This window comes from Podarcis melisellensis, assembly GCF_964234715.1.
Source record: "Podarcis melisellensis genome assembly, chromosome: 6".
Lineage (NCBI taxonomy): Eukaryota > Metazoa > Chordata > Lepidosauria > Squamata > Lacertidae > Podarcis > Podarcis melisellensis.
Genome location: NC_138538.1, coordinates 97,143,139 through 97,170,859, shown reverse-complemented (window position 1 = coordinate 97,170,859; position 27,721 = coordinate 97,143,139). Strand labels below are relative to the sequence as shown.

At 46.1% G+C, this 27,721-nt stretch overlaps 2 protein-coding genes across 3 annotated transcripts in view; one reads left to right on the top strand and one right to left on the bottom strand.

Annotated features, from left to right (window-relative positions):
- RGSL1 (regulator of G protein signaling like 1) overlaps nucleotides 1–6,566 on the bottom strand; it is a 41,923-nt gene extending 35,357 nt beyond the window's left edge. Inside the window, exons 1-3 of the mRNA XM_081917486.1 lie at nucleotides 6,428–6,566; nucleotides 6,106–6,246; nucleotides 599–753 (exon numbers count right to left, since the gene is read on the bottom strand). The gene's annotated coding sequence lies outside the window, so the exon portion shown is untranslated. The remainder of the gene's footprint in view (nucleotides 1–598; nucleotides 754–6,105; nucleotides 6,247–6,427) is intronic.
- On the top strand, nucleotides 6,540–21,483 carry GLUL (glutamate-ammonia ligase). Of its 2 annotated transcripts, none has more exons than XM_081917490.1 (7): nucleotides 6,540–6,740; nucleotides 12,059–12,249; nucleotides 14,811–14,972; nucleotides 17,265–17,411; nucleotides 18,357–18,484; nucleotides 18,656–18,855; nucleotides 19,597–21,483. In XM_081917490.1, exons 1-7 carry the CDS (start codon nucleotides 6,604–6,606, stop codon nucleotides 19,913–19,915), a joined length of 1,284 nt encoding a protein of 427 aa, XP_081773616.1. In that variant the 5' UTR covers nucleotides 6,540–6,603; the 3' UTR covers nucleotides 19,916–21,483. The 2 variants fall into 2 exon arrangements, with proteins under 2 accessions (XP_081773616.1, XP_081773617.1); XM_081917491.1 differs by lacking the exon at nucleotides 6,540–6,740 and adding an exon at nucleotides 7,249–7,362.
- The last annotated feature ends 6,238 nt before the right edge of the window (nucleotides 21,484–27,721 follow it).

Genomic DNA, 27,721 nt, shown 5'->3' with positions numbered 1-27,721 from the left:
ACACTCGTCTGTCTACTGAATTAAAATGGGGCATTCATCATTCTCACAGCCAGAACACCTTTTTATTAGAGCATATAAAAGTGAGACTTAACTGCCCTACTGCTCCTGATTCTGCAGGAGTCCTTGATCAGAACATGGCCTCTGATTAGAAGTAGGCAAGTCCTATGCAATGCTGCACGCAGAGATATAACAGGCCACCTCCTCTGAAGGTTAAGTCATTCTGCAGATCCAGATACTGATCCAGATACGTCACAGGGCACAATCCCTCACACACCCGGGGAGGGGGGTGTTGATTGGAAGAAGGCATGGCCTTGGTAGCAAATCATGTAGAGCTGGAGCTGAGAGGTCATTCCCACCCCCATGTGTGTGTGTCCCCACACACTGAGAATTTGCACCCCAAATAGAAGCTTGCAAAAGGTGTGCATGCTTGCATGGAAGTAAGTTTCAATGAAATGTCAATAAATCAGTTTCAATAAATGTGAGAGCTGAGCTTGGTGGCCCAGGATCTTCCTTTGCATGCAGAAGGTCCCAGGTTCAGTCCCGAGGGGGGGCTGGGAAACCCTGGAGAGCAGCCTACTCAGGTAAGTGTGGAAATTACCTGCTCCTTGGTAAGTGAGCGCAGGACTGACGCTTGCTGCCTCAGTCCTCTTTCCTCCCCATCTGCCTTCTGAGGCCACGGCCTCTGCATTGCCCCAGATGCATTGCAGACACACGTCATAGTCAAGCCTATCAGTGCCAGATGGAGCTCCTTTTCTGGGGGGGGGGGGAACAGAAGAAAAAAGAAGAAAGCTTTCCAGTGCTACCTAGATAACCCCCTGACCTTCGCTACACACACACACACATTTTGAAACCAGCGACCATCTACCCCTGACCTGGCAGCTTCATCAAAGGCAGCAGGGACCTTTTGTGAATCTTTCAATATTGATTTGTTATAAAAGCAAATTGAGCACGTAGGCTTCTGTGCGTGAGAATTTCATCAGTCCTGCTACCTGGAAGCCAGAGGCTGTAAATCTGCTAGTAGATGAGCACAGCTGAAGCATTCTGCACCAGTTCAAATCACGAACATGAACCTGAGACACAGGGAGGGGAAGGCCAGGATATTATCAGCAGAATCCAATGCAAAAGCTCTTGCTGGGCCGTATTCTGCAAGCAGGAGCTGCACAACTGAATGCTCCGTCCGAGTGAAATATCCCTCCATGTGGAAGAGCAGCATGCTGTGGGAAAGGCATCGCTTTTCTCAAACATGCTTTTTTGCTGTATCCAGAGAGATGCTTTTTTAGCAGGGCTCAGAAAAAAGCTTTCCACCCCGCAGACGGCATAAGCTGACTTCCAGGGCTGAATTAGATTGGCAGGGGATGTCACCCACCCACAGCTGCTGCCAACCCCAGGATAGTTGACCAAGGTCCTCCTGGCAGATGACGTAGGACCTGACATCCTCATGCTCAGAGTTTCTGGCTCTGATCCACTCCGTGGGTGCTGCTGCTGCAGGCGCAAGTTGCAGGCAGTCATGTGCCTTTCTTCACAGTTGATGCTTCTCTCTTTGAAGGACCCAAAGATTAAGGACAAGCAGGGGGCCTTAGCGCCCAGAGAGCCCACTAAGCAGGCATTCTCCAGAGGTCACCTAGTCACCGACTTCCCCATAGGGTGAGGTCTGCTGTAAGGTAAAGGGACCCCTGACCGTTAGGTCCAGTCACGAACGACTCTGGGATTGTGGCGCTCATCTCACTTTACTGGCTGACGTTTGCCGGCAGTTTGTCTGGGTCATGTGGCCAGCATGACTAAGACGCTTCTGGCGAAACCAGAGCAGCACACGGAAACGCTGTTTACCTTCCCGCCAGAGAAAAATACCTATTTATCTACTTGTACTTTGACGTGCTTTCAAACTGCTAGGTGGGCAGGAGCTGGGACCAAGCAACGGGATCTCACCCCGTCGTGGGGATTTGAAACACTTACCTTCTGATTGGCAAGTCCTAGGCTCAGTGGTTTGGACCACAGCGCCACCTGCATCCCTTTTTGAGGTCTGCTGTACTCCTGTTTAAATCATACTTGCAGTTTCTAAGTTTGCATCTCTACATACAAATCAGCACATGCAAATTATATGCAGATCTGGGTCCTCTTTCGCCTTTTTTTTAGGGGTGCCTTTCCTCTCTTTTTTTGCTTTTGTACGTGCCCCCCCCCCCCGCAGCCTGAGCATCCCATGCATTGTCAATCTCTGGAGCAGTGGTGGGGGAACCTGTGGACCTCCAGACACTGTTAGCTACACTGCTCCACCAACCCACTTGCAGCATGGCAAGGGAGAGGGACGATGGCCATCCAGAGGACCTCACAGTCTCCAGCTCTGGCTCTGAACATTGGCAGGGAGAGGTGGTAGCTATGCATCTTCTGTAACACTGAGGCTGTGCAAACACTAGCAACTTAAAAGGCAGCAAGGTGTCTTTCAAGTCACCTTACTGGAAACATCAGAGGGAGGGCTAAGATGTCACCCTTCTTGATGTGCCTCTTCCACGAGAGGTCTGGAGGGTGGCAACACAAGAACGGGGCTTTTCTGCAGTGGCCCCCTGTTTGTAGAATGATCTCTCCAGGGAGGCTCCCCTGGTGCCTTCATTAGACATTTTTAGGTGCCAGACAAAAACCAGGCTTCTGGCTGATTGACATCTGATGCCCTTGCAAATGTGTTGTGGGAGGGGGATTATTGGGTTGTCTTTTCTTCTGTGATATATATACATATATATATATATATAATGCTGTGCACCTCCTGAGATCTGCAGATGGAGGCCTGTATACAAATTAATTAATTAATTAATTGTGTTTACTTTCACTGCCCCTGCACATGCCAGAGCTCCTATTTGGGAAGCTGTCATCTGCATATGGGCAGCGGCTCTCTCCAATGCACACACCTGGCTTAACTGCAAAGTGAATGTGCCTTAAGTTCTCTAATTGGATGGAAGCTGGTTTGAGGGGAAATGTATCAAACGGCAATATTTCTCAAGGAACTAAAACATGTGAATGTAAATACTTTACATATACTGTATTCTTCTTTAGCTATGTGTTCTGCAAGCAAAAGCTTTTGAATATTTTAACTAGTGTTTGGACACTGTTTTAAATGCAATAAATGTCAGTATTGCACATGACATTGGCTTCTTAGCAATTTAGCTACTCTGCCAACATAAAAGCCCCAGTGACCTTTCAGCGGACTCAGAACAATCAAGTCTCTTAAATTCCAGTGCAGAGATAGATATTTAGACACAACCCTGTGTCTAAAATTGAGCCCTGTATAATTATGACAAAAGGAGAGGTGGCTTGTGCGGGTAGGAGTGACGCACAAGATGCCTCTGGTCCCTCCAGGTGTGATTGGCCAACCTGTGGCCAAAGCCAAAGAACAGAGTACAGTATGCTAGTAGGTCTCTCTTCTCTTTGGTGATCCCTCGTAGCTGAGTAAGATTGTCTTCCATAAACGCGGATTGAACAATGAGTCCGTAAGTGACTGTGGAGGCCGATTCTGGATCCACACATCCTTCTACAGTGGGGACCTTGGTTTCTGGACGGGAGTTTATCACGGTTTGGATTTGCCAAGCGTGCCTTCCTCTTAGCACATTTCTCCCTTGTGTCCTGAGTTCGAGTGTCTTCAAAGCCCATGACACCTTTAGTAAAGACTGTTCTCCAACTAGAGCACTCGCAGGCAAGTGTTCCCCAGTTGTCCGTGTTTATACTACATTTTTTTGCCTTGAGACAGTCTTTAAATCTCTGCTAGTAAGTAAACATGTTTGGAGCTAAGGGAAGTGGATTTCTCCAAGTTCCCTCGCTAGAGGGGGCTCATCTCACACTGGCTTCAAGTCACCCAGCCTCCTGCTGTAGCTTTAGTTGGTAAACAACCTTTGAAAATAGCTTGGGGTGGGGGGAGTATGAATTCTGAACAAGGGCAGCCTCCAAGACACCTAAGCACCTTTGAAGAATCTTTGTTCTGACATGCAATGAGCAGGGGGTGAGGCAAGAGAGCGAGGAAGGGACAAAAGCTGACCCCTTCTGCAATTTCCTTGCTTTGCAACACAGAGAAAGGGAAGATTGGTACCAAGAAAAACTGGTTAATACTGTACTGGGAGAACATTAGCAATGGAGAAAATGGATTTTTAGCAGGCGCAGCTTGTCATCTAGGAGTCAGGAAAACCGTGGCAGCCCAAATTCTCTCTTCCATGGGTGTTCCCAAACAGGGCCTTAATATTGCAACTGAGTCAAGTCTGAGGAGCACATGTCTGGAGGCACCTGACATACACCTGACATACCTAAGAAACTCTGAATGTCAAAGAAACAGATGTTGGACTAGGGACACCATCAACTTGGTCTACCGTCTCCACACCGAGTTATCTGGAGCGTGTTCTGCAACAGGCAGTTGACAAACACAGGGGGCCGCTTTCTACCAGAGCACGGGTCAACCGGACAGGAGGCAGCTCTCCTGGGCTTTAGGCAAGAAACCTTCCCATACGTACCTGGGGAAAGGAGACCTAATAAAAGCAGGGGTGGGGTGGGCAGGGCTCCTCCTTGCCAGTTGCCTAGAAGAGGGAATTTCAGTTGGCTAGCTATGCTTGCAGAAATCCCCTTTATTAAAGGTGCAGGATCTGCAGCCTCTTTTTCAGAGATGAATCTGAGAACTTTTGTGGGCAAAGTACATGCTCTACCACAGACTAATTAATTTGCAATGCCATTTTAAAGATGATAATCGTAATAATTAATTTGTGTGCCCCCTCTCTCTGTCCCTAGCCCAGTTTCTCCCCTAGCTGAGCAATTAGGTTCAAGTGACCAGATACGAACTTGTCTGAATAATTGGAGGTTTGTCTCCACTGTGAAATAACCGACCACTTGATGGGATCCCAAACCATGGCATCAGACAATGCACTGTCTGATGGAAGGGCTTGGAGAGTTGAAGAAGAGGCAGGGGGAGCCCAGGTGACTCAAGGTGAATGGAAGCCGAATCTGCATTAGGACTTGCCTTCCCCCATCAACTGATCCAGCTCCTCAAAGAACAGGCAGTAACGGTAGCAGCAAGACACAGCCGCCATTTGAGGGGGAAGGCTCTGTCCAGCCCAAGGCCTTCCAGATGCTGTGAGGCTCCAAGTCCCATCATCCCTGACCACTGGCTGTGCTGGATGGGGTTGGTGGCAGTTGGGAGTCCCATGGCACATGCTGGGCGCCCTGAGCTAGCCTTGATGGCTAACAGTCTCCATGAATTGGTGCAAACCTTTCTACAAAGCCGTCTAAGGCAGGGGCCATCACTACATTTTGTAGTGAACTGTGTAAGCTAATGAGAGACTGAACAGAGAAGTGCTTGTCTTTTGTTTGACCCAAACCCACTACCAGTTGATGCCCCACACACTAGCATTATCATGTACAAAAGCAGCACAGGGTGGTATACAATCAAGTTTTACTCAAAGCACGCTAGTGGAATTAAGGCACTTAACTGAGAGCTCATGCGGACTTCCTTTCATGCCGTTTTACTGCTGAATCGAACCTGCTCAGCTTCAATTCTGCGCATTCACACTGTTTTCTGGGCTACTTGCCTCTTGGTTCCCACACAGCTCCTTCTGCTGTCAAGCAAAGTCTTTAATCCCTCATTCCCACTTGCCCAGAACCATCATATGAGGTTCATGAGAGAAGTGCTCTCTCTCTCTCTCTCTCTCTCTCTCTCTCTGCCCCTCCATCTCCACAAAGTATAAAGTGAGTGTACACTTAAATATTAGGCCTTTCAAAGGGGGGATGTAAGACGTGAAATCGCTTTGAGATGTTTTATGGAATGTAATTAATAAATGCAATTAAATAATATATAAAATGTAAGAGTTGGGACTAAAGGCATGACAATCTCTTGGCTAGGAAATGGCAGTAATAATGCAAAAAGTAGAATCATAGAATCATAGAGTTGGAAGAGACCACAAGGGCCATCGAGTCCAACCCCCTGCCAAGCAGGAAACAGTAGTTGGGGTGGAGGACAGGACTGTCTCAGTGGTGGCCCCAAATCTTTGGAATTCCCTCCCTGAGAAGGCGTATTAGGCCCCCTCATTGGCACTTTTAAAGCGGGGTTTTTTAGAAAGAAAGAAAAGAAGAAACTGCACCTGCCCACCACTCAGCTTTTTGTCCGACACTTATTTGGCTTTTGCTTTAGGAGTTGTGATTGTTGCCACTGTGAATCTGTAAGGGGTTTTTTCTTTCTTTCTGATCACAAGTTTTATTACCTGATGGGTTGCATTTTCTTAACTGCTGCAAAAAGTGGGTTGAAACAAACGCCTTGTTTAAAATTCATTAAAGACCAATCCACCCAAACAAAACAACGCAGCCCCCAGTCACCACAGCAAAATGCAAACACGAAAAACCCCCCCAAGCAACCCGACTCCTTTCCCCTGCCTCTTGGAGCTGTTTGCGACGCTAAGATTACATGTACCAGCGTGCAAGTTCCTATGTTGTTTCAGCGAGCGCGGAGAAAGTTGCGCAAAGGCAGTTCCCGAGGGGTCAACATTTCGGAGAAAGCTGCTCCGGGAGCTGCCCGTCCTCGCTGTCCAGGACCTGCTTCTTGGAAGGAACACCCCCATCCTGAAAATCGGGGCATTTTTCGTTTGCATGGCCCTTGCAGCGAGACTACACAGATGCATGAAGTGCTACAGGGAGACTGGGCTGCAATTGTCAAACCTTTGCTACCAAAAATTGAGCCCCCAGGAACTCACTGGGCTTGACTTCCAAGCAAGCACGGCTAAGTGGTGAGAGAGACCCCGGCAAGGTGCGGGAGGGAAGCCGGAGCAACTGGTGCCAGGAAGCGGCTCCCGCTTTCCCTCTTGTCATCCAATTTTCTTTTTCAGACCGCCCCCTCCCCTTTTTTTGCACGCGCCTTGCTTCGCCTCGCACGACTCAAGCGCGGCGGCTCCTGAGGGGGAGTCCGGCCTCGCCCTCCCGCCCCCGCCCTGGCGACCCCGGGCATGAGCGCCCCCATTCCCTGCCCCCCCCCCGCTTCCTCGCGAGTCGGCCTGCCTGCAGGGCTGCCCAAAAGGTAAAGGCAGCACGTGCGGGAAAGGGGAGTGGAGACCCCCCCCGTCGGGGCAATGGCTTCGCTAGAGGGGCTTGCTTGGCAGGCGGGGGGGGGGCTGCTGCCTGGCGGCCCCTCCCCCCTCCCCCCTCCGCGTCAGCTGATCCCGCCCCGCCCGCGCCGGGCCAATCCGGAGGCGGGGCTGGCGCCGGGCAGCGCTTAAAGGGGGCGACCGGCGGCGCTGCTGCTCTAGAGCCCAGCATGGCAGCGCCCCGACTCCACTGACCAGCAGCGCAGCCGCCGCCGCCTCCTCCGCCGCCGCCCACCGCGCATCCTCCGCCGCCGCCGCCGTCGCCAAGGTAAAGCCCGGCTGCGAGGGACGCCCAGCAGGGGCCGCCTTGCCCCGGGACGCGCCCCGCTCTCCCCTCCAGCTGCCTGCCTGGGAGGGATTGGGGAGCCGCGCTCCTTTGGGGTCTGCCACGATGCTGTTCACAGGGGTCGAGGGCGGAGGGGAGGTTCGGTGTGTCCTTCGCCCACCCGCGCAGGGATAAGGGGGGGGGACTTGGGGGGGGAGGATGTCTGGAAGCATTTGCCCCCCTGGCTTTTCGCATCTGCCTCTCCCGCCCCTTCCCTTTTCTCTCCCGATGGGCCAGCTGAGCAGGTCTGGTTCCGCTTGCATTTCTCCTCGACCGATGACATCCGCTTCTGCCTGTGCCTGTTTCGGGAGGGACAATGGGCGCTGTGTGCCCGGCGGGGGGGGGGGGGACAGGAGGTTCCCTTCTTCTTCTTGCTCTTTTCCTCGGAGACACGAAAAGCAGGTTTCTCCAACCCTGATCTCCTTGTAATCGGGAAGCAGAAGGAATTTTTCATGCCTGTGTTTGAGGAACGTGGGGGCAGGGAAAGGGATGAGCTTGAAAGAAACTTCTTTTATCTTGCATTTCTTCCGCAATCCCTTTTTACTTTCCACCTTTCAAAGGCATGGTAATCTCCAATCTGGTTGCTTTTTGAATTTCCAGGATCTGTAAAAGCAAGGGTGTAAGTGGCTCCTGGGAGCCTGTGGAAATGCTCCTCAGCCCAGTTGTGTTTGGGGTGGGGTCGGGGGGGGGCGTGGGCAGGCATCGCATTTCATCACCTACAGGCCTACAGAAGAAGCGAACACCCCCTTCCCTCACAGCTAGCAGGGAAGAAGCCTCTGCCCTGGAAGCTCTCCAAGGGACCCACCCGGAGGGTCTCTGGGGGGCTTGTCTTTGAAGAGGATGCCTGGAGCAGAGGAGGACACAGTGGAAGGACCGAGGGGGGGGGGTCAGATCCACTTGGAAAACAAATCCTAAAGTAAACACAGGTGCCATCATAGGATAATATGTCTGTAAGGTCCAACTAAAATGCCACATAACTACGAAAGTTTGTTCATTCTCTCTCAAGAGGTTTTTGCAGTGTGGCTGTGACAACCACCAGCCTTGTACGCTCAGTGGGGAGCTGGGCTTGGACTCCCGCCTCCTTATCAGTCTTTGGAGTGCAGCAAACCTGGCTTTGCCTCCGTGGCAGATGGGAAATGGCTCTTCAGTTGGAGAGCACAGGAAATAAAACCTCCCGAGAGAATTTAGGCACCTCAAGATAAACAGCCTGGAAAGAGTCGAGGGTGGAAATGGGGGGGGGGGGGCTTTGCAAAGGTGTCGCCACTGCCTTTCCTAGAAGGGGGCAGTTGGACTTCACCAAGGGTAACCAATGGGGTGCCATTCAGATGTTGCTGAACTGTAACTCCCATCATCCCTGGCTGGGGCTGATGGGAATTGTAGCCCAACAAGCACTTTGGGTGTCTTTGGACAAGTTTGCCATTTGTATGTACTGCGTATGGCTCAGGGTGCGTAGATGATCCAGACCTGCTCAGTGGAAGCACTCATTTGTAGCAGTTTTTTCATGTGGAGCTACTTCATAATAAGTTTTTTGGGGGGGAAATCAGTAGAAGAGCATACAGACATGTCTACCACTACATAGAATTTTCCACACAACAAAGAGTTCTGTGTGAACTCAAAAGCTTGCATAGTATCCTGGGTAGTGGAGCTATACAGTCAGTCAGCCTCTCGATGAATATATCTGTAATATATTCTTGTTATATTTCATCTTCTGCATTTTTAAGGAGTAGGCATAAAAGCCTTAACACTAAAAGGAAGGTGGGAAGTTATTTTTCAATGGAAATTCATTACAGATATAGCTAACACTTTTCAGCATAAAATAACTCTAGTCCCCAAAAGATTATACCATGATGTATTAATCTTCAAGCTGCTACAGGACTCTTTGTTCCCTCATTAAGGGAAAGTTGGATGGATGCAGAAGATAAAAGGGGAAATGCATAACAATTCAAAGAAATTGTCTAATGAAGCATTGGAATGTTGTTTAATTGTGTTATTTTGCCATGCTTTTTATCACATACTAGCAGCCTTACTAGGCTGCTAATGCACATAAATTGACAATACAAATTCCTGTGTTTGGAGGAACATTAGGTTTCCAGTGTTTCAATGTCAATTTTTTGTAGCTACCAGAAAAGTACTTTTTGTGCATCCCAAACTCTAGAGATTATTAGTGGAGTTCCTGTTTAACATCAACTAGGGCCCCACAGCCTTCACAAAAGGGGACCTTTATCCACTGCAAAAGTAGCTGGAAGTGTGTGATCCCATTACAGTATGAGCCTCTGTGTCTACTCAGAAGTAAGCCTCATTTATTTCAGTGATACAGGGGAAGTGTGTGTACTGTACATTGTACAAGAAGATTGCAGCCCTAGTTTCTCTTGAGAAAACAGCAAGTTACTGGATAAGTATTGCAAGTTCATGATCTGTTTGATTAAAGAGCAGCATACAAGCTCCCATTGGGAAGAACTTGAGGCAGAGTGGTCAAGTGCTGCAGAGTGCTGGGAACCCATCTGTGCTGTCCAGTGTAAATTCAGTACAGTGGAAAATATGCCATGCATATTTAAATCACACTTCCCAACTTGAGAAAGTTTCAGAGCTGGTCCAGGCCTTCCTGAAATCTCCTTTATACAATAGGTATCGGTTTCATGTATATCATGTTACAAGTATGGGAACAACACATTGCTGGATGGGATTCTCAGATGCTAAATATAGTATAAATAGCAGTACCCAGTTTACAGCAGGATGGTGCAGTTGAGTTCATTTTTTTTAGCTTGCTGCGGAATTGAGTTGTTCGAAATGTATATCTGGGAATCACGAGCTCATCTGGAATCTGGGAGTTTTGTTGTTGAAGCGGCCCCCCTGGAAGGACCTCCACATGCTCAATTATGCCATTACAAAAGTGTCTGGAACATAGGCAATGCCATGTTCACCACTGGCTTTCCTATCATGCACAATACGTATGTCTTACACGCATGTTTCCATTCACTCAAGGTAGGAGAGATTGTGTACAGGTTCTAATGGATTTGAAAAGTCTTAAGTAGATCGTTGAGACTGCCTTTTAATATAGTTTCACCAGTAAAATATATTACTTACACTGGTTTGTTGTAGTTTTCCAGGCATGATTCAAAGTGCTGGTTATTGCATACTCGTAAAATGCTTATAACTATGGCTGGGGAGGTGCGTGCAAAGGAAGGGCCTGTAGCTTGCAAGGGCCTTTAAATGGATGTGTGTGCATGGAATACTTTGCAGAATCCCTGTCAGTACTGGAGAGCACATTTTACCCTTATTGTTGTATTGTACCCAAGTACAGCACTTAAGTATCCCTCCAATTAATTAGTAGCATTTTGCTTATATGGGAGAAATGATATCTCGTTGGGACAGGTGCATGTTAAATCTTCACAGAACTATCCAGGCTGATCTGCCCCTGATCTATTCAGAATGAAGTTTGCCCCAGCCTGGGTTTTGCTTCATGGTCATGGGGTGGAATGCTGAGAATAGGCTTAGGTTACACAGAGCCTGGGCTCAAAGTACCATCAGATGCTGTTATGTTCATGAGAACACCCTTCAAGGCCTTCATAACTCCTACCCCCTAACTCATCATAGCTTAGGAAACTAAATTACGATAGTTTCTTTAGGAGACAGATGAAAACTTTCCTGTTCAGGCATGCTTTGCGGATGTGAGATTTAATATTTGATGCTTAAGATTTTGCTTTGTACAATGTTTTCATGGACTGGTTTTTATGGAGGATCTTTATTGTGTGTTACTTCGGGCAGTTAATTTGGAAAGACAGTGACACATTTCTTAAAACATACATTTTCTCACCTGGTCTAAAGGGTTTTTTTTTGGGGGGGGGTTGCAGCTTGTGCAATTTCTTGGCATGAGTTTGTAGTAACAGCTGTTTTCAGTTGTTAGCAAACAACTGATAGAACAGCAAGATACTGATATGACTTTAGAACAATGTACCGTAGATTCCTTATTTTAAAAACGGAAAGTGCAAGAAGCAGACACATTAAAGATGGCAGTGACACGCAGATTCCAGTATTAAATTGAAAAGCACCACTGGATATGACACCCTGTGCTCTCTGGATTCCAGAGTGGGCATCACTCTCTACCGGTTTTTTATATGACGAAAGTCCTAAACGCCTAACATTGCAATACTGGAAGTGCCAATAAGGGCTGAATTATTTGGGACTGAGTGCTTCTTTTGTATAACAGTGTCCCAAGTTAGATTTTGGAATTCAGGCAATACTGCCAGCTCCTCGTTCTTTAACAGCATCGTTGCTCAACCCACAACTGCGTATAACATCCTGACATACAGTAACTTATTTTGATTAACCCAACTGTGTTGACTGTGCAGTGTGGTCATATGTGTATATACCAGCAAAAGTGTAGCTTTCAGGTCACATGAAGGTGATGCAAGTTGCCACTTCAAAGCATGGCTGTCTTTAGATTCCATTTGCCCATCCATGGCCTGATTTTCAGCCAGTGTGAATAGCTGGCAGCGCTCCACAGCTGGACTCTGAACTTGACTGGCACACTCTGCCTGGGTTACCAGAGAGCATTGATTGCAACTAGGAAAGTGTCCCTCCTTGCTTGTTGGCAGGACTCCCTTTCATGGACTCCTCCCCACCCCACTTTGCTTTACAGGCCTTCAGAAACAGCTTCTGTAGCCATGGCTACCTCTGCAAGCTCCCACCTGAGCAAAGCCATAAAGCAGATGTACATGAAGCTGCCTCAGGGTGACAAGGTGCAAGCGATGTACATCTGGATTGATGGGACTGGCGAGTTCCTGCGCTGTAAAACCCGGACCCTGGAGCAAGAGCCCAAGAACGTTGAAGGTAGGCAGGCGGGTTGGCGTGTGCTTCTGTCCTACCTGTGAAAAAGGACTGCAAGCCATGTTGTTGTTATTGAATTTATATACCGTCCTATACCCGGAGGTCTCAGGGCGGTTCACAGAGAGGATCAACATAAAAATATGTATATAATCAAAAATATGTATATAATCAAAATAAAAACAACTCTTCACACACACACCCTGGTCTATTTGTGATGCCAGCTTCTTGCTCTGGCCACCCTGTTTCTGGGCAAGAGCTGCCAGCCTAGCTAGGGACTGCCTGGTGACTAGGCAGCCCTGTTCAGGGAGGTTTTTAATGTTTGATGTTTTATCGTGTTTTTAATATTCTGTTGAGCCACCCAGAATGACTGGGGAAACCCAGCCAGATGGGCGGGGTATAATTTATTTATTTATTTATTTTCTGCATTGAAGAAGAACCTGGCTCTTTCCCTGGTCTGAAACATTTTCCCATTGGGTAAAAGACTGAAAACCAGCATGATGGTGGTGTTTTTATGAGTTTATAGTGCATTCCAGCTCCCCCACCCCAGCCAACAATGTCTAATACAGTTCTTTTCACACTTACTTGGGAGTAAGGCCCGTTGAACACAATGGGACTTGCATTTGAGTAAACATGTGCACACCAGGAAAATGTCAAAGTTGTCTAGTGGGATAAATGGATTGTCTGCCAAAGTTCAGTTCCTTTTTGTGCCAGATGAACCGAACGTTGGTGGAGGAGAACAGGTGGGGAAGAGGTTTGTCTACATTTCACAAAGAAGGCAAAGTCATATATTTTTCCTTTTAATTCCCTCTAAGACAAGTAGAGCCAAAGTGACTTCAAAAAATTGATAAACTTGAACTTCAGCCTAGGCCTTACGCCCCATTGATCAGAACCATTATCCAGTGATTCACTGTTTACTCAAAGCTTGGGTGGGTTGGTCACCAGTGTGCAGTGTAATCCGATAGATTTCTGCTCAGAAGGACACACCACTGAATCTCATAGGACATCATAGGACATGATTCCCCTCAGATCTGCAACTTTTGTGCTAAGCTTTTTCCCCAGACTCAAAACAGCTGAGCTGTCCATCCCCCTTCTGCCCCCAGGACAGGGAGCCTGGGACCCTCCAGATGTTGTTGGATGGCAGCGCCTCCCATTCCTGACAGTGGACCGAGTTGGTTGGCGCTGATGTGAATCTCCACAGCATCTGGAGGGGGCATCCCATCCTCAGTGAGGTCTGTCCTCTTGCAGGATGTGCTGTGATTCTGAAATAAGCCCAACGTGTTACACCTTTAGAGGATCCTGGGAGGGTAGTTTGTTTCGGTTGCTGGGAAATGTAACTCTGCAAGCCACCATTCCGGGGTTGTGGGGGCTTCCTGATCATGCCGCTTGCTTTGGTGTGCCAGTATTCACCCCTGATCTTGTGAAGGTGGCAGGAAGCAAGGGGGGGAGGGGGGGAGAGCCATAAAAATTTCCACTGCGCACAATGAGTTGGCCTTTTGTTTGCCCCTCCGAACAAAGCGGCTCCCCAACACAATAAACAGCATTAGGATTTCTTCACATGTTGCCATGGAGCTGGCCAGAGATGGTTATGAAACCCGCAGAGCATGTATGGCCAATTAGAAGTATTTAGTCGAGTGCTTTGTTTTCATTCTGAGGAGCGAGCGGCTGGCACTGCTTGGTTTAAATCATTTCGCCACCTCAAGCATATGAAAGGGATCAAGCTGGCTGGATTAACCACTTTAATGCCAATTCAAATATGATTATACTATTTGCTCATTCTCTCTCCCGCCAGCTCTGAGTGCCTGTACCTGGGCCCACTCTCACGCACACATCCTGCCCTGGAGGGAACGCTTTGAAACAGAGCAAAACCAGATTCCTCGCATAAGGAACGCTGTGGGGTCAAGATCTGGGAGAGTGTGGGGAGCAGAGGAGCCTGGGGCAGGATCTGAAGCCCTGGATTATTTGCAAGCACAGCTGCCCAATGTTTTGAATCAAGCTTCTCTATAAACCTGAGGATGTGGGGCTTCCGCTTTTAATATAATGGGTTCTGGAGCATCCTAGCTCTGTGCTGAATGGCACACGCTCTGCTTGGATTCTCTGATAATTGTTGCAACAAGCTGTTGGCATGAAATGGTAGCATAGGAACATTGTCACAGACACATGGACTACCCACCAGTGGCAAGTTGGACTTCTAGTTTTTCTGTTTTGCGGGGGGGGGGGTGTTCCAAGCTGCCGCCACCTTGGGCTTGTAACAGATCTTCAGTATTTCCCCTGTTAGGTGGAAAACCAACTGAAACTGTTTCCTGCATTGATGCAGAAAATCCCTTGTGTGCCAAGTTTTGTACACATTGCAGGCTTCTGTTTAAAACAAACAAAATTTCCTTCCTAAACAGCTGCTCCAGAACATAAATCCCAAATGCACATTTATTCTGGATGCAACTTTCCTACTCCTCACAAGCAGGCCTCATTTCAGCTATAGCGGCAGCAGCACAGCCAGTTAGCATAGATTCTTTTTCTGGGAAGTAGCCGGAGTTTATCGCTAAGGCAGCCTATGCTTCTGCTTCCAGATCTGCCAGAGTGGAATTTTGATGGCTCTAGCACCTACCAGTCTGAGGGCTCCAACAGCGACATGTACCTGGTGCCATCTGCCATGTTCCGGGACCCCTTCCGCAAAGACCCCAACAAGCTGGTGCTCTGTGAGGTCCTGAAGTACAACCGCAAGCCGGCAGGTATGTCCAGCGCTGCTCCTTTCCCCTTCCGCTCTGCTCTTGATAGGAAAAAGAGAGTGCAGAAAAGGCCACGCTTGGGAGAAATGAGGAACGAGTCGTGGTAATACTTAGGAAGTTCAGGCCCCGTCAACCTGAGAATGGGAGCGAGGAGATACGGTGCTTGTTCTTTTTTTAAAGGAGAAAACAAATTCACAGAGGTTGGTATCTGGTGTCGACAGCTGCTAGCTAAGATGAATAAGGAAACCTCTGTGTTTAGGGGGCAGCAGAACAGAGGACAGGATTCCTGGAACATAGGAACTTACTTCCCATGAGACATTAAGCAGCACTTTCAGGCTGTGACAAAAGATTTACTGTACAAATTAAGGATAAGCAATCTGTTTGTTTTCAATAAGATTTGCCCATAATACAATAAGATACCTGAGAGATAAAATGAGAAAAAGAAGCAAATGAAAAAGAGAAAGGGAAAATAGAGAAATAGAAGAAGGAAAAAAATAAATAAAGCAGAAACAGAGAAACATTAGCAAAAATTACAAAAGAGGGACTTCTGATTTTCCATCTGCTGGTCACATACTAGAAGAAAATAGAATTATTTAAAACAATCAGTCAATTCAAGCAACTGTCTACTCCACTTTCTGATAAACAATATTTCCTCTAAGTTACAAGTGTCCCATAGTCATTCATTTCCTTTTCTCACGGAAAGTCCAAAATAAGCAATTTGATTGTGGTGTGTAAGTATCCCCTTCTTCTCAAAGCAAACATTTTGATCCTCTTTCGTTTTCATGCTTTTCTATGTCCAAGAGTACATAACACTGTCAGAGGAGAACTTGATCTGCGTTGATTGCAAGTGTTTTATGCTGTAAGCAGCCCAGAGTGGCTGGGGCAACCCAGTCAGATGGGTGGGGTATAAGTAAAATAATAATAATAATAATAATAATTAACCCTAGCATCCCTATATAAATGCAACAGGTAGTCTTACACCTTTTTGAAAGAGAGAAATTGAACATTTCCTTCATGGATCAAACCAAAGATCTGTCTAGTCACCAAACTGGTCCCTCCAGATGAGGATTTGGACTATAGATGGTGCTGGGTTTGTCTGATGAGAGTTGCAGTCCAAAACATCATCCAGAGGGCACCAAGTTGGGGAAGGCTGATCTAGACCAACCTTCTGTGTCCAGTAACCGCAGCCATTTGCCTCCGGAAGCTGACAGTGCTGGCGTAATGTTGGCAGAAAAGCCAGTAAACATCAGATGCCACTTTCAATCCACAAGACATTCATTCTTCCAGCTGCGTCAGCTGATCTGTTGAATGCATGCATAGCTCCCCCCATGCTTCTTTCTCACAACATATTGAACACAGTCATTCCTCTCTTTTAACCACTGCCTCGCCTTCCTGCAGAATTCATTTGCAGCTTGAAGCCATGACACTGTAGTTACCATGGTGATAACACCGTTGCCAAGGTGACATTTCAAGCACTCCGTTAAACATAACTGTTTGGGTTTGATGCCAGTGTTCAAGATAGTTTAGCTGCAAAGTTTAGATCCCAGTTTAGCTAGAAGCTTTTTGAATGGAATTGGGCAATCTGTCTCCCAGCTTCCATTCTTAATATGGGAAATGAGCCTAGTGATCCACTTTCCAGGATGACTTTGTGGTCTAATTGGAAAGAACCACAAGACGCTCTGGCCTTTCCTGATAGATTGCAACACTTTCTACAGTTCTGAATGGTGTTATTATGTTTTGCTGATCTATGTTGCCCTGATGTCTTACAATATGGTGAGGGATGCAGGTGGCGCTGTGGTCTAACCCACTGAGCCTCTTGGGTTTGCCAATCAGTAGGTTGGTGGTTCAAATCCCCATGATGGGGTGAGCTCCCAGTGCAAGGAGGTAAATAGGTACCACTGTAGTGGGAAGGTAAACAGCATTTCCGTGTGCTCTGGTTTCCATCACGGTGTCCCAGTGCACCAGAAGCGGTTTAGTTATTCTGGCCACATGACCTGGAAAGCTGTCTGTGGACAACGCTGGCTCCCTCTGCCTGAAAACGAGATGAGCGCCACAACCCTATAGTCGCCTTTGGCGGGACTTAACCATCCACGGGTCCTTTACCTACCTTTTATCTATGATATGGTGGTATATATTCTTAAACTCTTTTGTGAAGACTCTTGATTAACCCTCACCTGCTAGCATTTCCCCCATGCAGCAGAGAGGCATGAGAAAACTACCTGCAAGTTCCTTCAGGCAGAGCTTGTGGTGTGGTACAAGTAATACTAAGTTGCCTTACACACCTTTTTCTCCCAGAAACAAATTTAAGGTCCACTTGTAAAAGGATTATGGACATGGTGTCTAACCAGAACCCCTGGTTTGGGATGGAGCAAGAATATACTCTTCTGGGAACAGATGGACATCCCTTTGGCTGGCCTTCCAATGGCTTTCCCGGACCACAAGGTAAAGATGCTACAAAGGAAAACCACGGATGGTCTTGAGTTCCCAAGAGCAAATTGCAACCTGCCGCAGCATAGCAACAGAATTTGTGCTCTGTCTGCACAAATGATGGGGGTTTTAAGTGGCAGTTGGTGCTGAGCTGGGTGGAACATTGGCCTATCTTGGCAGAAGGATATTCACTACTGCAAAGTGTGGATGCTAAAATTGTAAGGCCTTTGTTCACATGCTAATAGTGGGACTTTGAAGTTGCTCCACGTTGCATTTTCCTCTTACACTTGCATGTGTACAGCATTGCTAGTGACACATCACCTCTAGGCTGAGCACTTTCAGTGCAGTGCAGAATTACAGTGGTACCTTGGTTTATGAACTTAATCCATTCCGGAAGTCCATTCTTAAACCAAGGCGTGCTTTCCCATAGCAGCAGGGGACTCGATTTACACTCAACAGGAAGCAGAACATGTTCTCATTCCAAGGCAATGTTCACAAACCAAAACACCTACTTCCGGGTTTGCAGCGTTCTTAGTCCAAGTTGTTCATAAACTAAACTGTTCTTAAAGCAAGGTACCACTGTATTAATTCCATGGTTTATGTGCCACCTTTCAAGGCAAGGCCATCAGTTTGCATAAAATAGTAACTGCACAGTTTGCCTGACTGCAGGGCTGGATGTGAGTGGTAGAGACACAGTTCTTAAGGCTGCACCCACCACATCCCTCCAGGGAAGAGTCTGAGGCTACATTTGATGCAGGATTCAAAGATGGCATGTAGAAACATTTACAAAAGAAAAGAACAGTGACCGGCTTTCGCTCCACCAAATATATGAGCCGGATGAATGCCTGTCATGATTCCTGTAAGGATATTACAGGAGCACCCTTTGCAAAAATGTACTGAACATGGTGGTTAGAGATGCTGACTCACCTGTGGACTCCTCTTTCTTCTGGCATTCTGCAGGGCCATACTACTGTGGTGTTGGAGCAGACAAGGCCTACGGCCGAGACATTGTGGAAGCCCATTATCGAGCCTGCCTATATGCCGGTGTGAATATTGGAGGCACAAATGCAGAAGTGATGCCAGCACAGGTAGATATTGGAGCCAAAATCCCGAAACGAATGTTGGTCTTTCTGCATTGGGGTTCTTTGCAGGCGTAGTAGTGTGCAAGGTGAAGGCTGTGAACAGCATCGTGCAGACCAGTTTGCGCCTCCCTTTCTCTGTGCCAATCCTGATTTGAAACTGTCTTCTCTCTTCTGTAGTGGGAGTTCCAGGTGGGCCCTTGTGAAGCAATTGATATGGGAGACCACCTCTGGATTGCTCGATTCATCCTTCATAGAATATGTGAAGACTTTGGAGTCATTGTGTCTTTTGACCCCAAGCCCATCCCTGGGAACTGGAACGGAGCTGGGTGCCACACCAACTTCAGCACGAAGCTCATGCGAGAGGAGGGAGGCCTCAAGTGAGTGTGTCTTCAGACCTGGGGAGTTTTTTCTTAGGAGAGGATTGGAAAGACAGATCTTTACACCTTCAGGCCGTACACCTTAAACAACATAGTGCAGCCACTGGTTCCAAAAAGAGCCTTCCAAATTCTGCAGGAATTTAAAATACCCAAGCATGCAGATATATCATGACAATATACAAAACAGAAAGGAGATCGGTACATTTTAATGTGCCTGTATTTTTCCTCTTCTGGTACAGAATATGACTAGGCAATAGAGGGAAATGCATCATTTTGCAATAGCCTACTGCTCTGATATTATCGGCTTTCTTGAGCTGCTGTTGTTGAGAAATATCTTTGTGGTTTGGAGGCTCAAAAAGAAAATCTATTAAAGAATTAACTGAGCACGTGTCAAGAATTGGGCTGTGTGCATGCTGCAGTTCTATGGGTCTGGAGAGGTGCCAAATGCAGCAGTGAGCACAACATCCAGTTTCCCTTTTAAATGCACACATGCTATTTTATTTTATTTTTTAGAATAGGTGGACTTCAGCCACCAAATACTAGATTTGCTTTCTGTGCTTCTAAGGAATTGCAGCACACACACACACACACACACACACACACCCTAACTCCAATAATAGTGACCTGTGGCCTTGAGCAAAAGTTGACTCTCCCGATGACGTGCTAATGCTGTCCTGCAAGTAAAGAGATTTGGAGGCCCCTCTGGGGATCTCAGCATCCTGCCTCTTCTCCTTTCCACAGGCACATTGAAGAAGCCATTGAGAAGCTGGGCAAGCGTCACCAGTACCACATCCGTGCCTACGACCCCAAAGGGGGGCTGGACAACGCCAGGCGCCTGACCGGCTTCCATGAGACATCCAACATCAATGAGTTCTCTGCTGGGGTAGCCAACCGTGGGGCCAGCATCCGCATTCCCAGGAAAGTGGGCCAAGATAAGATGGGCTATTTTGAAGACCGCCGGCCCTCCGCCAACTGCGACCCCTACGCTGTGACCGAAGCCCTCGTCCGCACTTGTCTCCTCAACGAAACTGGGGACGAGCCCTTTGAGTACAAGAACTAAGTGAACTCTGTCCCACACAGGAACCCACCCATTCCCTTCCCCCTTCTGCATTCTCTAGATGTTAATTCTGAGGGCATGAGATAATACCATGTCTGTGCCTCCCCCCAATTTACCCTCTTGTTTCTTCTGGGTGGAAGAGGGAAGTCTTAGTCTCTTTCAGTGTTTATTCTGTCGTTTGAGAGGCCAGGAAAAGGAAGAGTAGGCATTAGAGGAAACAGTCCCCAGTTAACCACTATTTTTGTCTAATCCATCTGTATGTCTTGACAGGATTTCGGGCACTTCCAGGGACAGACAGCACAGTGGGGGGGGGGATGCTTAAGAAAAATATGTGCAAGGCCCATTTGTTGTGCTCCTCGCCCAAATGTGCCCTTTGTGAGCCCTGCTGAAAGGAACAGGAGAGAGGCAGAGTGAGGGAGGCCCTTGGTGCACCATTTGGTCACTTCAGTGGCACTTGAAAATTGAGGCGTTCCGCAGCCCACCATGGAAAATAGGAAGGTGGCTTAACCCATACATAGCCTGGGTCCACACCCAATCTCTCTCATAGGCAGAAGGGTGTTTTAATAGCCCCTTATTATGAGATGGAGGGGCATTATGGCATGCCAACCGTGGGGCAGTGTTGGGCATTCTTGCAACCTGTGGTCAGTTGTCGTCCCCACAAGACCAAGTCTTATTCAAAAGCTGTTGCAACATGTTTGATCTGTTTTGGAAGCTGTCTTGACTTTTCTGTTTCTAACACAGAGTGAAGTAGTATTTTTATATTTTAATGCCTGAAAAGGAAAAAAAAGTTTGTGTTTCTTTTCTTTCAAAAAGGTCCACTCAATCAGCCATTTGCAAAAAGGCTGAGTTTGCTACAGGTGTCTGTTGGTTAAGACTTGCGTACAGGATCGAGGAAGGGGGTAAGGAGAAAAGATGGGGAGGGGAGAGAGAGAGAAAGAAAAAAGAGCTGCATGTTTCACCTTCAAGAGCAGCTTTGATGGCTTGTTATAAGCAAGGGGTATCCGTTTACAAGTTTATAAGTGGAAATAGGTATTAATTTTTAAATTTAAACTGGAGCCACCGGGGTTGTCTCAGCAAGGCCACGTGCAGCTAGTTGTGGCAACAAGATGCAACCGTGCTTCAGATAAAAGGAGTTGGCTGGTCAACTTGAACCATGTTATTTGACGAGTATTTGGCGGGGGGTGGGGGTGCGGGAGCAGGGTCAAGGAGTGTGTTAAAATCTCCAGTAGGATTTGCATGTTGGCTTTTGATGACTGCACCAATGAAGAAGAACAGGTGGGAAGCGAGGTTTTTTGAGATTTTTAAATAACATGTTTTTAGGGGTATCTAAAGTTGTACAGTTTGGCAGAGGCCACCGCTGCTCCTGTTAGGTACATCCTGGTACATCCAGAAATGCTTCTGCCAGGACTCCACTAATAAAACAATAGTTGCGCTCAGAGGTAATAATGCTAGCGGGTTCAAACGTTCCGGGATTTTGTACGTTGGTATCTTGGATGGTGCCAATCATCTTCCGCTGCATTTGGACTTGAAAATAGGGTGGGGGTTTTTGTAATAAAAATTTAAAAATCAAACCCAGTTGCAATTTTCTGCCTCCCTCTTTTCCCTGTCTGCCTGTGTGTACTTGGCTTAATTCCTACTGGGGGTGGGAAACCTCAGCTGCCAGGGGCATTCATGGCTGCTGCCCCTGCGCACAGCAGCACTTTTCTCACCAGACAGAGTACTTGCCCCAAACCTGGATCTAGGCATCCAAGGATTATCCTTTTTTTGTGTGTGTCTACAGTTTTCCTTTAACCAAACAAAATCAACATTTTTGTCACCGAGGAGAATCCACTGAGCAATATGCAGAAAAAAATTCCTCCCTGCTGAGTAACATACACTCATCCATCAGGTTATGATTAGTCATCATGACTTTGAAGAGCAAAGAGACTCCCCACAGAGATGTGTCTGGCCCCATGCAATTTTTACCAGTGCTGAAGATGCACCTCTTTAGTCTTTTATGATTTAAATTTATTTTAAACTGTTTTTAATGTTGCATTATAGATTATTGTAATCCAACCTGGGACCTTAGAGTGAAGGGTGGGTAATAATAATAATAATAATAATAATAATAATAATAATAATGGTAATAATAGTTTAATAATACAGATTATTATAGGCCAAAGTGTGCTTGTCCTCACTTTCTCATACAATTTGATGGCCTAAGAATGCCCAGATCAGGCTAATGTTCTTAAAATGTGGTGCTCAGTGTTGGGATACTGCCAGGGAGATAAAGCCAATCACGGCCCCCACGCCGTCTCTGGACGATCCATCGATCTCCCGTAGAAACGCAGTATCAGCAATTAGCGACACGAGCTCCAGAAATAGCTTGCCACATTCCAGAGCTGATGCACGCTCTATCAGCAGAATTCGTACAGCGAAAGATGCACGCAGGAGAGCATTATTTAGAAGTTTATTCAGCGTTGGTCAGAACAAAGGAAAAAACATGACTGCCTGCTTGCGTGTTCAGGCACAGAGAGAGAAACGAAAGCATAGACACAACAGAAACGTCCTGTGAACAGGAAATATGCAGGCTGTGACACAAACATCCTGCTCCCTTTTAAGGTGGAACGGAAATCTCCTAACACTCAGAACTGGACACAGTACTTCAGTTGTGACCTGACAAGTACATAATGGAGTGGATCTATTACTTCTTGTGATCTGGGCTCTATGCTTCTGTTAATACAGCCCAAGGCAGTGATAGCTGTTAAAAGCATGCACATTTCATTGCTGGTTCCTTGACGCACAGTTTGTGATCAACTAAGATGCCAAGATCCTCTTCATATGTGCTGCTGCTAAACCAGGTCTCCATCATCCTATACTTCTGCCCTTGATTTAAAAAAACAACAACAAAGAAAACCCCCAATGGTACCTAACTTCAGATCTTTACATTTATCACTGTTGAATGTCATCATCTTGGTTTCAGCCCAGTGTTCCCACTTGCCAAAATCATTTTTAATTTTGGTTCTCTCCTCCATGGTGTTAGCTATGCCCTTGTGCCACCTGCCTCTTTGAATTAGCATTGCCCTCTTGTCATTTATAAAAAGGCTGAACATCACAGAGCCTGGGATAGCAACCTGTAGCACGCCACTCAATGCAGGGATCCCCAGCCTGCAGCCCTCCAGATGTTTGGCCTACAACTCCCATGATCCCTAGCTAACAGGACCAGTGTTTAAGGATGATGGGAATTGTAGTCCAAACAACTGGAGGGCCAAAGGTTGGGGATGCCTGACTCAAGCATCTCCCCCATGTTGACACAGAGCCATTGATGAGCACTTGCTGGGTATGGCTGTATGAATCCACTTATCAATAGTCTCATACAACCCACATTTTACCATCTTTTCAACAATTATCCTTTGGGAGACTGTCAAACGTTTTGTTGAAATCAAGACGGCGACAGCATTTCCATGACTGGTAACTTTTTTTTTTTTAAGGGAGACAAGGTTGGTCTGGCATACTTTATGCTAGATAAACCAATGATGTTTCCTAGTGATCAATGTTCACAGACTTACAGTTTAATCACCTGTTCTAGAATTTTACCCAGTGTTGACATCAGGGAGGTTGGTTTCTGGTTTCAAGAGAGCAAGACTGTCTAGTGTGGTAGCACTTTGCACTTTCTCCAAGAATTCCCAAAGATTACAGGCAGCAACTCCAGAATAAAAATCTAAAAAGCGCTTCAGTACCCTGGGATGAAATTCATAAAAAGGCACCCTCAAAGGTTAAAGTGGGGGCACTGCAAGGCTGGAATAGGGCACTTTATCTTCCCTCCTAAAACCAGCCAAGCCGGGGAGGGAGCAGTAGAGGGCAGGAATTGCTGCAGGCAAAAACTCCCACATATTCCCTGACTGCAACTTTTTGAGGTGGCACCACATGAACCATCTGCTCTCCTGGAACTAGCCTTCCTCACACATAGTCTGAGAACCACTACAATGAGAAACTTCCAAGGAACCCCAGAGTTACCTTGAAAACAGTTTGAAAACCACTGCTACATTCCATTCCAGTAACAACAATACAACAACTTACACGAAGTCAGAAAGGATAGGGAGTGAGCAGTGGAAGTAAAATATATCTGTCTGACTGAAAATGGAAATGTATGCTTAGAAGTGTTTTGGAAGCTCTTACAGTTGGAGATGGACAATTCATAAATTGGGTGGACTTTGACACAATGTTTTTTGCAGAGTTCCACAAGTGCGTTTGGGGGTTTGCACCATGCACAATATAACCAGATATTTCAAATGCAGACGTTCTAATCTTGGGAGCGTTGTGAACCAGTTAAATAATTCTTAGCTGATAAGTTGTCTTTAGACCAACTGGTTAACGGATAGTATGCAGCTTCTAATTTAATCTATCACCTAAATCTCTATGGATGCCTTTCTGAGATACTGAAAGAACCAAAAGGCAACTAATAAGCAATAATAAGCAAAAGGCTATCTTTCAGCAAAACAGTAGGACCAAAACATCACACAAAAGCACCATCAATCAATCAACTAACCAGCTGAAACTTTAATGGATTAATCTATTGGTCCAGAATTGCAACTTTTTTTAAAAAAATGTATTTCCAGAAGCTAGGTTATTTAAAAACAAATTTGGATACTGCAAGATTAAAGCCAAAAAACCAAAAACATTCTGCAAGATTGGAACAGCAAACAAAAGCATTCTACACTACAACATTTTGTTGCAGATTCTACTTAACAGCTCCTAATCATCTTCACCTTAGTATAATCTTCCGTATTTTCTTCTGTTGCATCTAAGGTGTTGCTTTTTCCATATTTTTCCTTCTTTTTTTCTTGATTGGGCTTGTGGGAATGGAAGTTTAGCAACATCTGGAGGGCCAAACATTCCCCATCCCTGCTCTAATAATCCATAGTTTCCTGTTTAATCTGAACTGGGAAACTATGGTCACCAGCTTTGGAACAAGCCAGGATATCTAGCCAGCATCAAAGGATGGCTTAATACCCCGGCTTTTTCCAAAGCAGCTAACCACAGTTTTTTTGGTTCTGATGAAGAAGGAAATATTGGTTGATTAGAGGTTTCCAGGTTTGTCTACTCAACTAATGAAGGGGCTGCATGTTTGTTTTGTTAAGCTGAGAAGCATGATCATCTGAAGATCGATCATCTTTGTGTTTTAGGCAACAGGAAAACTCTGTATGTGGTGGTTGACCTGTGATGGCACATTCACACCTGCAAATAATCATTTGGCACTGCAATTCTCGAGTGATGAACATGTGTGTGAACCAGCCATGAAGATTATCGCTAGGCACTTACACATCCCAATGCACGGGTGGCGCTGTGATCTAAACCACTGAGCCTCTTAAGGGGCTTGCCAATTGGAAGGTTGGCAGTTCAAATCTGTGTGATGGGGTGAATTCCCGTTGCTCTGTCCTAGCTTCTGCTAACCTAGCAGTTAAAAAGTCTACCAGTGCAAGTAGATAAATAGGTACTGTGGCGGCGGGAAGGAAAACAGAGTTTCTGTGTGCTCTGGCACTTGTCACGGTCCTCTGTGTTTAGTCACATGGCCCAGAAAGCTGTCTGTGGGCAAATGCCGGCTCCCTTGGCCTGAAGTGAGATGAGCGTCGCACCACTTTGACCGGACTTTGACTGGACTTAACCATCCAGGGGTCCTTTACCTTTTCTACCTAGGCACTTCTATATAACCAGAGGCAAGACAGTTAAATATTTTCAGCGTTTGAGCATTAAACACTTGTCCTCTGTTGTGACAAAACAAAGGCCTACATTAGTCCTTGATGTGATCTTGATCTTCTTAATCCTACCAAAACTGACATTTATCAAACAGTTTGGGTAACACAAGGATTTTGCACTATAAGCACCACACAAGAAATACATATACAACCACTGAGGGATTAGGTTCCCGCCAAACAATGCAGTTTTGCTGCTCATTATGTAACCCACTTAGGTGCAGCAAATTATGTAAATTATGCCCACACAAGAGATTGAAATCAAGAAGCAAAGCACTTAACACACTGTGTAGCTCTTGCCTAACAATAAATGGCCACTGCTCTGTGTCTCTTACAAATACCTACACTCTTTGCAGCTATAAACGAAGCATTTTGGTTCCTATATTTATGCCGTTATACAGCATCCTGAAAAGGTTTTCAGTGAGGCAAAGGTATACACTAAATCAGGGGTCAGCAAACTTTTTCAGCAGGGGCCGGTCCACTGTCCCTCAGACCTTGTGGGTAGCCGGACTATATTTTTGGGGGGTTGGGAATGGATGAATTTCTATGCCCCACAAATAACCCAGAGATGCATTTTAAATAAAAGGAAACATTCTACTCATGTAAAAACACACTGATTCCCAGACCATTTGGGGGCCGGATTTAGAAAGCGATTGGGCCGGATTGGTAGTTTGCCTACCAATGCACTAAATAAATAAATCTTGCTTCCACAAAGCAACTTTTTACATGACGCCCATTCTTTAATTCCTAAGTTTTCATCTCCAATTGAAATAAATCTGAAGTGTGTGTTAACTTATTTTTCTTACTTTTGTCCCTTGTTATCCTTGCCTCTTCATCCCCTCCCTCAGTAGGGAAATTTAGATCATAAAAAGCTGGGGGCAGAGACCTGTCTTTTTATATTTTATAGTAAAACATCATATACAGTGAGGGAACCCCCTCCTCCTCATCTCCCCCCTTTTTTCTTTTTATTTTCTTCTTCTTCTTCTTCTTCTTCTTCTTCTTCTTCTTCTTCTTCTTCTTCTTCTTCTTCTTCTTCTTAATTGTTTAAACCAACTTATAAACCAAGAACTTATACATTGACCACTAATAATGAAACATATGCTGCAGATATTTTTCCACATTATGCTATTTTTGTGATATACAAATGACATGAGAAAACTTGGTATACTTGTTTGTATGATATTATTCTTGTTTATACCCCCCCCACACACACACACACAGAGTGAGGGAAGTGTTGTTGTTTTCCCTGGGGTGCTCACCAACACCTTTTTCCCAGAAGAAAAGGACTGAGGATATTGTTGAACTGATCTGAAGCTGTGTACACACTGGACCTTTAATTCAGACATTCCCAATTAGCAGACCCTCTGTTTTTCACAAGCCAAGCCATGGACCCCCTACTTTTGAAAATGTTGATATTGTTCTGTGAATGGTGCCATGAACATCCCGGGTGGGTGACACAGACTCCCTGGAATCCAGGGACCACCAGCTGGGCACCACTACTTTAAAGCATATTCAAGCACATTCTTTCCCTCAAATGATTTTGGGCTCTGTAGTTTACCTCTTCAGAGTTACAGGATCCCTGAACAAACTTGGCTCAGCTTGGTCTGCACTACAGGTGGCTTCACAGAGCTATGAACTGGCAGTTTTGTGAGAGAGGTTACCAACTGCATGCTCTCTCGCTCTCTGCCATATATTCCACGAACCAATTACAGCCATCCATATTTCTTCTCTGAAGCTAAAACAGAGGCCATGGTAATGCAGCTACTTTCTAGAACCTAGAAATACGAACTTTTATTCTCCCTTTTGCCCAAACCTTGTGTTGACGTCCACGTGCCCTGCTTGCAACAGACAATGCAGCGTCCTCTCTCTCTCTCTTTCACACACACCTTCCAGGATTTCAGGTTAAGGTCTTTCTCTGTGCATTTTCTAATCTTCTATGTTTGTGCTAAGTAGGCTGGAAAATGCTGCCAGTTTGATTGCACTGACATCTGCTTTTGCAAGAAAAGAATGTCCTGGCCTTTAGGGGAAGTTTAAACATTTGGTTAACGTGGTTCATTGTGTTACGAAACTTTAAATG

Coding starts and splice junctions, on each gene's coding strand:
- GLUL (XM_081917490.1), top strand. CDS start 6,604: ATGGCCCTTGCAGCGAGACTACACAGATGCATGAAGTGCTACAGGGAG. Junction 14,973..17,264: donor GTACAACCGCAAGCCGGCAG/GTATGTCCAGCG, acceptor TTTTTCTCCCAG/AAACAAATTTAAGGTCCACT. Junction 18,485..18,655: donor CAGAAGTGATGCCAGCACAG/GTAGATATTGGA, acceptor TCTCTTCTGTAG/TGGGAGTTCCAGGTGGGCCC.